We start from the raw sequence: 10,306 nt of genomic DNA on the forward strand, positions 1-10,306 counted from the left end.
TTCATGGCTCTTTTGAGATCTGAACTATTCTTGTCCGAGAACAGCACAGGCAATTTAATTGCACACTGGAAAGAGTCTTAAAAATACGTCTAGAAAAGCTTTCTAGGCTGGCCATACTCCTTTAGCCGGGCAAAAATTTTAGAGACCCTGATGTAAGCAGAAACAATACTGCAAAGAAGAAGAGAGTCATATCCTGGTTGGAATTTATTACCAATCCTTAGATGTAGGTTAAAATCCAGCAGGATGTTACACTGATTAGGATATACGGTACATAAGGACATGGAAACAGACAATGGGACATCTTGGACCGAATCTTAATGGTTTGTATTATTTGGTTTGTATTATGCGAAACAAAGATAATAAAGTTTAACAGAACTAGTTCAACCTCACAGAAGCATTTCTTGAGTGAAATTAGTTTAGCTGAGACAAAGCTAGGTGCATTAATTTCAGTGAGTCTACTCGGAGCACAACTTAGTTGAATAGATTTCTTCACCTTTCTCCAATTTAATGTAACTGCATGAATAGTACGTTTCCGAGCACAATGCCTCGGCCCAGTATACCTAAAGGAACATCTCCACCCCCATCGTTCTGCCCGGACACCGAGGTCCAGAGTTGAGGGCCTTCTGGCAGTTCCCTCCCTGCGAGAAGCCAAGTTACAGGGAACCAGGCAGAGGGCCTTCTCGGTAGTGGCACCTGCCCTGTGGAATGCCCTCCCATCAGATGTCAAGGCAATAAGCAATTATCTTACTTTTAAAAGACATCTGAAGGCAGCTGTTTAGGGAAGTTTTAAATGTTTAATGCTGTATTGTGTTTTTAATATTCGGTTGGGAGCTGCCCAGAGTGGCTGGGGAAACCCAGCCAGATAGGCAGGGTATAAATAATAAACTATTATTTGAGCCAGTGATGTTGGAAATTTGGAATGTGGCAACAATTGGTGCATTCGGTAGCATGTTGGGTTTTGGTTGGGGAAACCTGGGCTCACACCATTCAACAGCCATAAAGTTCAGTGTGATCTTGATGCAGTCAATAAGCCTAGCTCAGGCATGTCCAAAGTCCGTTTCGGAGGTATAATCTGGCCTGCCGGTCACTTTAATCCGGTCCCCGTGGCAGTATATGTCCTGGGGTAAAACCCTAAAAAAAGCTCAACAACTTCATCAAATCTGACCCTCTTTGAAAAAAGTTTGGGCACCCCTGGCTCTCCCAAATTGACCTCAAATATTCATTAAGGAAGGGGGAAAGCCTCTCCACTGTCTTTTGCTTACCTGTTTTTAGGGCATCTTTGTGTATGAACAGGGTGAGCCTGTGACCTCGATTCAGGAATTAAAGTATTTACCATCACAAAAGAATGGCCGGGTTGCCCAAGTAATGCAATTGCTGGCCATTGTCAGGTATCCTGGCAGACAGGATTTCTGTTGTAGACCGCCTCCTTCTGTGATGTATGTATGTTTTTGTCTTGAGCTACAGTATATAGAAGGGCTTGCACACCAAGGTTCTGGGTTCCTCCTACCTCCTGCATGTGGTAAGTGAGGACCCTGTGGCAAGTTTAATAAAGATCAGGCTTACTACCGTAGCTGCTTCTCAATATTCTCTGGTTGGCCTGTTACTTTCTCCTACCAATAAGGAACCCAGTTAAGGACTCTATTCTGGGCTCTTGGATACCCCAGAAGGGAAAAGGAGGTTTCCCCCCCCTATATCAGCTTCTTCAGGTGCCTTTTCATCATTCCTACTGATGCAACTTTATCAAACCAGGTGTCTTCTGCTAAGTGTCTCTGCCTCTCAAGTGAGGCACTGTCCTGAGAAGCTGCTGCCATGTACATATTTACCTAAAATTCCAACCTACTGCAGCAAACTACTGGCACAGTCTCCAGAATATACCTTGATTTAAAATGGAAGTTTCATCCTATATGGGAATGTCAGCTTTGCCGTAATTTAACATACTGTACCTGGCTGCTGCTACCTCTAAGTTCAAAAAGAAGCCTTTGGAAATCTAAAAGCTAAAACAGCTGTGCACATCAGGTCAAAAGTGCAGCCTAGTGGATGTTAGCCAGAATCAGGAGAGTGACAGATAACAAAGGTGGCGTCAGCATTTGTCTGTCTTCTCAATCTATTCAAGATGTGGTTTCCCCTAGGGCTGTGTGAGGCAGATAGAACATAAACCTTTCTACCTGCTGCCAAGTTAATAGGTTATTAGAATAGACCTGCAGAATTGTGTTTGCTCAGCTACTGGGTAAAATTAGAATCATAGAATTGCAGAGTTGGAAGGGAACCCATGGGCCATCTAGTCCAAACCCCTGCAATGCAGGAATCATTTTATATTGTTCCCCTGGAAACATGTAGTTTTATTGGTCAGCTTTTCTAATAAAGCAAGTTCTCAAACTTTGGAATACCAGAAAAATACATATCGGCTACAATCAGATCTCTCCAGAAATGAGTCACTGTACTCCACATCAGATTTTTTTTTTTGTAATCGTTCAGGTCTCCAGTGGAAAGAGGTGAACAAATCCGAGTTCTAAAAATAACCACCCACATCAGATGGCGTTAGGATGAGGGCAGCACACACTTCTCATTCTGCGGTGTGACATTTGGTGAGCCTGAGTATGTGTGCAGCTCCTTGAACCACCCACCCAACTCAAACTGAACTCTGAACACAAAACCTTTCTTCTAAGCTTACCAAACTAAGTGCTTAAAAATTGGCCAGTTCAGCGCCTACGATGCTTATGACAACTTGTTTACATACTTCAGAATACAGTGGTACCTCAACTTCCGAAGGCGATCAGTTCAGCGGCGCTCTTCGGAAGTCGAAAACCTTCGGAAGTCGAAGCGTCCATTTTGCGCATGCGCAAAGCACGATTTTGCACTTTGCGCACGCACAGACCGCACATACGGCGAAAATACTTCCGGGTTAGCGGACTTCGGAAGTCGAGGTACCACTGTAATTATATTTATCACAGGATACCAATGTACTGCATTTCCTCACATTTGAGCTCTTAACAAGCAAAAGGGAGTTCTCTTAACTATTGGCTTCTTGCTGTTCGGGGAAAAAACCTACCAAGAACTACACAAGCCATTTTCCTTGTCATGGGAGAATATATAAAGAATGAGAACCCTAGAGACAAACGTAATTCAGATAAATGTAGCAAAACCATTTCTGCATCTTTCTAGCCAGTTAGGTGTGCCCTCTGCAAACCACATATAAATGAAGGCAAAACGTGTGAGAACAGGGATGGAGAGAGAACCAGCAGCTTTGCAGATGGTATTCAGGGTCTCCATCCCTGTGTTTTAGAGTTCTAAGTAGAGATACAAACGTCATCTCGCATCTCTCGGCAATAATGATGTAAAGTTTAAGAATCTGGGACAATAGTTTGGTGACTAAGAATCTGTGGTCTATTTTAGCTGTAAGTATTACTGTTGCAATCTATCATAAACAGAAGCCTATTTTTTAATATAAAAATAATCCATTTAAATTGCCCTATGTAATCCATATCAACAATGCTGCAATCTTCAGAATTAGCCTCTTTTAACAGTTCCGCCTGTTATGAGCTGAAATGACACACTGAACTTTAAATGCTTTCCAACAGTTTTATTTTATAACAAATTTCACATCATGCTTCTTCGTCATGCTTTAGAAATTCCTAGAAAAGGAAAAGAAACAGTTACAAACGTACATATTAAGTGACAGATTAAGCTTAACAAAGCAGCACAAGAATCTGGCAAACTGAGAATGCATTAGTACCCGAGAAAGATATGAGACTCAACAAAACTTACTTGGATATTATACCATCGTTCTTTGCAAGGCGCAGAATTGAGTCATCAGATTCCCCCTGAAACACAGAAAATAAGTTTAACTGAGTGGCAAAGGCCTGTTCAAAGTGCTCTACATACAGCGGTTTAAGTTAACAAGGAGATGCTCTATTGCAACGATTCCTACAAACAGTTACCTGCGAGTATGCACAACTTAATGCACAACTTAATACTATGAATAAACTGGACACAATGTGGTTAGGCTATTTTCACAAAACTAGCCTGGTTAACAATTTTTTAATGGGTGCAATTTTTAATGTTCACAAGAACATGAGAATAACCAGTAGGATTAGGCCAATGGCCCATCTAGTCCAGTATCCCATTCTCACTGTGGCCAACCAAATGTGGTTTGATCAATAAATGCTATCCTAAGATATAGTTACAGGTAGGTTAGCCGTGTTGGTCTGCTGTAGTCGAAACAAAATAAAAAAATTCCTTCCAGTAGCACCTTAGAGACCAACTATGTTTTTGGTATGAGCTTTCGTGTGCATGCACACTTCTTCAGATACAAAGTTTATCCTAACTATCAGTTCTCAATACTGCTTACCTCCCTGTGACAGAATTACATTACCAAGTAGTAGTGTAGCCCACTGTCTTGAGAGGATTTCAAATTAAGGTCCACTATTCATTCCAGAATGACGGTGCGTATTATAGAAAGAATGAGTGCTTCTTTCAGGAGCAACTACTCATGGTAGCCTATTCATTTACTGATAGAGGGAGCTTACAAAGAATTATTGCACACACAGAGAACAGAGAACTCTTGAATGCCGCTGTGAGTTAATTCATCAACCATACTTTGAGACAACTGAAGAACTTCAGAACAGTCCATGAAGATGGTACTCAGTAATCCCTGCAGTGGTATCCAGCTCTGTTCATATTTGCTTACGGTATGTTAATCTAGTACAAGTTCATGTAAGAATTTGATATAGGTAAAGGTAAAGGGACCCTGACCATTAGGTCCAGTCGTGACCGACTCTGGGGTTGGGGCATTCATCTCGCGTTATTGGCCGAGGGAGCCGGCATATAGCTTCTGGGTCATGTGGCCAGCATGATGAAACTGCTTCTGGTGAACCAGAGCAGCGCACGGAAACGCTGTTTACCTATTTATCTACTTGCACTTTGACGTGCTTTCGAACTGCTAGGTTGGCAGGAGCTGGGACCGAGCAACGGGAGCTCACCCCATTGCAGGGATTTGAACCGTCCTAGGCTCTGTGGTTTAACCCACAGCGCCACCTGTGTCCCTAAGAATTTGATACCGCTTGCAAATCTGTTTTCCATACACGCCTCATACAAGGCTCGTGAGTTAAACATGAAAGACTAAAAGCCCAATCATAAATATATTTATTGATTTCCGTGTGTGTTACGGTACTTCTAAGTAAATGTGCCTAGCATTGTATCCCAGCAACGGAAAGTCCTGGGGAAAGGATGCTTAAATGTTACTAGTGTAAAGAGCCCCTTTATATTACTCTCAAAACCCAGAGGATGACAATTTCCTTATTTAAAACAGAATTAACTCCAAGACCCAGCCTCTTAAGCTTAAATGAGCTGCTACTCAAAAGGTAAAATATGTCAAGTTAAATTGCAAACTGGAGTTTATATAAATGCAGAGACCCAACATGTAGTGAGACCAACCCCCCACAACAGCCAAACACTGCGGAAAGACAACAGAAATCATACTACTGGGGAGGAGAAGCCACTTTTTAAGTACATACTTACCATTCTGCGAATTGCTCCACAAATTGCGTAAGTTTTGAATTGGCCATTGACTCTGCCTGTGACTTTATCAACCTGAAATGGGAATCAAGACTGCGTTTCAACATGTTAACTTGTGCAGTTATACTGGAAAACACAATGTGTAGAAGATATCAATTATAGACAGTGAACCCCTTACAAATCTAACCAGGGAGTTTACAGAAAGCAAATTAATAGGTGAAATGCCTGTACGAAAAATGTGTTTGCCCAGATTTACTGGATTATTGAAATCTGGGACAAATGTCAGCCATGCCCCATGTCCACAAAAGGATTAATTTTTCATTTCTATTAATCCACAATACATCCAAAAATTAATAGGAACTTGTTTAAAACACAAAGGGAAGCAACAGAACAGATGATACTAACCTTTATGAATAAAAACAAAAAAGTCACGCAGCAACCAGTATGGGACCAACAGCACCCAGGGTCCAAAGCAAAAGCATGGCAGGGAAGGAATGTGACCCACCCATTGCTTTTATTGCCTTATCTTTTTATAAACTGCTTTGAGGTTTGTGTGTGTGTGTGTGTCCAACCCTGCCCCCCATGTGCTTCCTTCGGACCATGAATGCTGTTCTCTCAATACTACAGGAATCAGCCCCTGTAATTTATTTTCACGTGCAGCAGGAAGTCTAGCAAAGGAAGTAATTCTGCAGTCTCACACCCTCTGGACCCAGGAGCCTGAGAGAAGCAACTGTGATTATTGCTACGCTGCTGTAACTTTTAATACTCAGGGCCAGATTCTGAAAGGCAGAAAGGAGTGAAAGAAAACTGCACATTATTCAGGGACACCATGTTGTAACCAACACTGGTTCTCTTTGTGACTGCAGTCAACTCCATGCGACCTTGTGTTAGACCAATGCTTAGCCAACTTTTTATACTTAGGCTTCTTCCTACTGTAGCCATAATAAGCTCATAGGCCTCTGGAGCTAGGAATGCATTCTTTACATAAAGTCACCAACCCAGGCAAGTGGCAGGTTACAAGCCTCATTAAAATGAATTTCAGTACCAAAAAGAAAACACATCCATTAACGTCTTTCAACTTGTATATTCTAATTAATTATATTTTACTCACCTCACAAACATTCATCTGGATGGAGGCATGGTCTTTAGCACCAATTATCCGGTTGCTAGCAGAGCTGAAGGGAAGAAAGGAAGCCCCATGAAAATATATAAAAGTTCACGGCTAGAAAATCTTGCACTGAAGACAACCACCATTGTCTTACAGCAGCTGCACCCACTCTTGGCATGCCTGGGACACACCCTGCACTCTTGAAATACAGAACATGGAACTCAAGCCCTGGCTGGGCATAGCTTTCTGGAATCCTCAACTTGGCCTTTCTGTATCTTAAATCCTGCTTGTAACCACCTTACCTTTACTACAGTTGAGCTGACAGGTGCATGCACCTATCTATGCACCCATCTTTTTTTCTGCTGTAGCAGCCAAATAGCTCAATCTTATTATTCTTGTTTATTAAATTTGTATACCACCCTTCATCTGTAGATCGCAGGGTGGTTCAAAACGTAAAAATACAATATAAAAGAACCAAGAACCACCCCCATTTGACATCATGTTTAAAAGGTTATCAGATGTTAATCAGCCAAAGGCTTGGTTGAAGAGGAACGTTTCTTCCTGGCACCTAAACCCCCACACCCTCCCCCCCCAAAAACCCACAACTCCATGCTAACATAGCAACTGACAAATCAGTAAATCATAGTTTTGTATTCTAAGAATGAACCCCATCGAGCCTTGGGCTCTCACAATCAGCACGGGCACAAGTTTGGAAGCTTTTGTTTTTGTTTAAGATTACTGCAGCTTGCTATGTCACCCAAACCTGGACATACTGTGGTCAATCTTAACTATGGACAGTTGAAACAACTGTCCAACTTCAAGTTATAGTTTATCAAGCTAGCTTGCTTCAAGTATCTGTACTTAATATTAACCAGCTTGTCTCAGGTTGGATGACACACTGAACTTCGGAAGCTCCTGTGCTCTTCCTCCAGTCATGCCAGGAAGTCAGGTTGGGAGCACTTGAGCACAAGGAGTGTTATTGTATGGCTAAAGCCATGGTTTAACCCCATGCCTGAATGTGCCATGACTTTCTTCAAGTTGCCCAAGGCAGGCTGGTAATTTCCATGGAGAAATTAATACGCACCATTTACGAGGAACGTAGAGATCCACAAATTCCCCATGGTTTAACCCCATGCCTGAATGTGCCATGACTTTCTTCAAGTTGCCCAAGGCAGGCTGGTAATTTCCATGGAGAAATTAATACGCACCATTTACGAGGAACGTAGAGATCCACAAATTCCCCAGCGTCGTTCTGCATTGTGTTTTTCTAGGGTTTTGCCACAAGTGACGTGCAACAGGAAATTTCTAACAAGATATGTTAAAAGATCAGATGCTGAAGTGACTGAAAATTACAGAAATAGCCTCACCCCACCAGCAGTCTCTGCAACCTATCAGAGTCCTTATCTTCCAGCATCTTCCCATCACAGTTATGCACCTATTTAAAACTACATTGTGTGCATGAATTTAATGAAGCAGGAATATTTCTTTTGAAGTGTTTATTTTTATTTAAACTCTCAGTTGTAAGCAGAAGCACTTCCCTAGAATATTAAATTATAACATTTTTTATTTTCAGGTAGGTAGCCGTGTTGGTCTGACGCAGTCAAAATAAATAAAAAAATTTAAAACATTGTCCAGTAGCACCTTAAGAGACCAACTAAGTTTGTTCTGGATATAAGCTTTTGTGTGCATGCACACTTCTTCAGATACAGCACTGGACAATATTTTTTATGCTCAAGTTAACTGTTGTTGTATGATATTCCTAATGCTATAATGATCAATGGGCGTTTTCCATTTTTTGCAGCAGCAAGTCTCTTCAATGCAAAGTAGGGTCTGTTTGCTTGAAAACAATGCAAAATTAATGTATCAGGGAGGTGGTACTCAACTAAGTCAGAGTAGGCTGCCTTCCAATTTTCAGAGATGAGATTATCTTAACAGCGACTTACTATCTTTACAGCCAGAGTTAGGTCTACTCTTAGTAAAACTCAGAAGAGACATTCATAACATGTAAATTAATAATCCATGAATAAGAAAGGTCACATTCAGAATTACACACTCACTCTGCACTGTATGGCAGCCTAGACTCATCTAAATACATTCTCTCCCCTAAATCCCACTGTCATCTCACCTCTACTGAACTTGAGGAGGGGTGGAGAGAGGAGCCAATTCCATCTCCCACTTAAGTGGAAGATATCGTTCAATGATTAACAGATGGAAAACAAACACATTCGCGCATTTACTGCACTTCCAATAAACAGAAAGTAAGTAAATGAACAGCCCCTCCTCAAAGCAACATTTTCTACCTGCCAGATATTAAGAGCACCGGAAATTGCCTTGTACGGACTTCAAAACAAGGGTGTTTGCAAACTGAACAGAACAGGTTTTACGCTTTTAAAAATGCTCCATTTCAGGCTGCAATTCTCAATTCACTCTTAACTTTCTGGATAGGGAGCTGCCTTATGCAGCACCAGACCTTTAGTCTATGTAGCTCAGCTCTACCTACACTGGTTGGCAGCAGGATTTCAGACAGGGTTCTTTCCCAGCTCTATTCAGATATGCTGGGGATAGAATCTGGGATATCTGCATGCAAAGCAGATGCTCTGCTACCTGGATTCATTTCCTGCAACACAGGTAAGAGGCACAAAAAAGCCCCACTCTAATTTCTCTTTTCTCAAAATTCCTTGGGTATGTCTACAGAGCAAATTCGCTATGAAATTCTGCTTTTAGGAAAAAGCTAGTAACACCTCTGCTCATCTACATGCCTATTTGTTTAGAGAAATTCTGAAATTGCTAGTCTGCAGCTGAAATCGAGTATATATATATTTAAAATCTGTTTGCATTTATTGCACCTGCCATACAGTGGGTGTGTGCAGACACAGGTGTGCATGTGTGCATTATGCATTAAACACCCCTCTTGAATCATGACAATAATCAAATCCCAGGGTGGTTTACAATATAAAAACACAAAGGTGCATAACGCAGTAACAAACACCCCCCCCCCCCCGGTTTAAAAGGTCATAGATGCAGAGTCGGGCCACAGATCGGTGTCATATGCTCACACCGTCTTGCAAGCCGGCCGCTGAATTCTGCACTAGCTGAATTGCCACGGACAACCTATTGCTGCCCGGAAATCAAGGTGGGTTAAGTGAAAGCCCGAGGTTAGCAATTCGGGGGCACAAAAAAAAAATATGAACTGGATCGCCTGCTGGCAGCAGATTTCGAGGGTTTCCCGCGGGGATCCCTGTAAGCCCCAGATGCAGGCGACCCCCGGGAAGCGGGAAAGCTGGGAGCGGGCGGAGGAATCGGCTCAACCGACTACGCCCCCCCCCGCTTTCAACCGGCCACCTCAGCGAGGGATAAATCACGGCCGGCCCGCCCGCCCGGGAACATGGAGCAGGCCTCACCTTACCTCCTCACACGCCGCGAGCCCAGGCCGGAAAGAGAGATCTACGTCACTCAGAGGCGACTACAAAGCCTGCAGCGTCGGCAGCGCGCAGGCGCAAAGGACCACGAGGCGTGCGCGGCAACGTCACGCGCACACAGGTTTCTAAGGAGGGCTGTGCGGTGAAGAACGTCAGCTTTCGAGTGGGCGGGCCAGAAGAGGCCGTTATAAAATGGGCGTGGTTACACAGGGCGAGTCTTTGCGGGGGGGGGGAGTTTCGGGGCTGTGCGCAAAAAGGCGGGAAT

The 10,306-nt window shown here is 42.8% G+C and overlaps 1 protein-coding gene across 5 annotated transcripts; it reads right to left on the minus strand.

Moving 5' to 3' along the window:
- Positions 1 to 3,565: 3,565 nt before the first annotated feature.
- Positions 3,566 to 10,062, minus strand: RPS21 (ribosomal protein S21). Of its 5 annotated transcripts, none has more exons than XM_035123935.3 (6): positions 10,029 to 10,062; positions 7,831 to 7,927; positions 6,626 to 6,689; positions 5,518 to 5,589; positions 3,766 to 3,821; positions 3,566 to 3,632 (listed from the first exon to the last, which is right to left on the minus strand). In XM_035123935.3, exons 2-6 carry the CDS (start codon positions 7,878 to 7,880, stop codon positions 3,623 to 3,625), a joined length of 252 nt encoding a protein of 83 aa, XP_034979826.1. In that variant the 5' UTR covers positions 7,881 to 7,927; positions 10,029 to 10,062; the 3' UTR covers positions 3,566 to 3,622. The 5 variants fall into 5 exon arrangements, with proteins under 5 accessions (XP_034979826.1, XP_060133322.1, XP_034979827.1 ...); XM_060277339.2 differs by having other exon boundaries at positions 7,707 to 7,927; XM_035123936.3 differs by having other exon boundaries at positions 10,024 to 10,049.
- Positions 10,063 to 10,306: the final 244 nt, after the last annotated feature.

This window comes from Zootoca vivipara, chromosome 7, assembly GCF_965207765.1.
Source record: "Zootoca vivipara chromosome 7, rZooViv2.hap1.1, whole genome shotgun sequence".
Taxonomy (NCBI): Eukaryota; Metazoa; Chordata; class Lepidosauria; order Squamata; family Lacertidae; genus Zootoca; species Zootoca vivipara.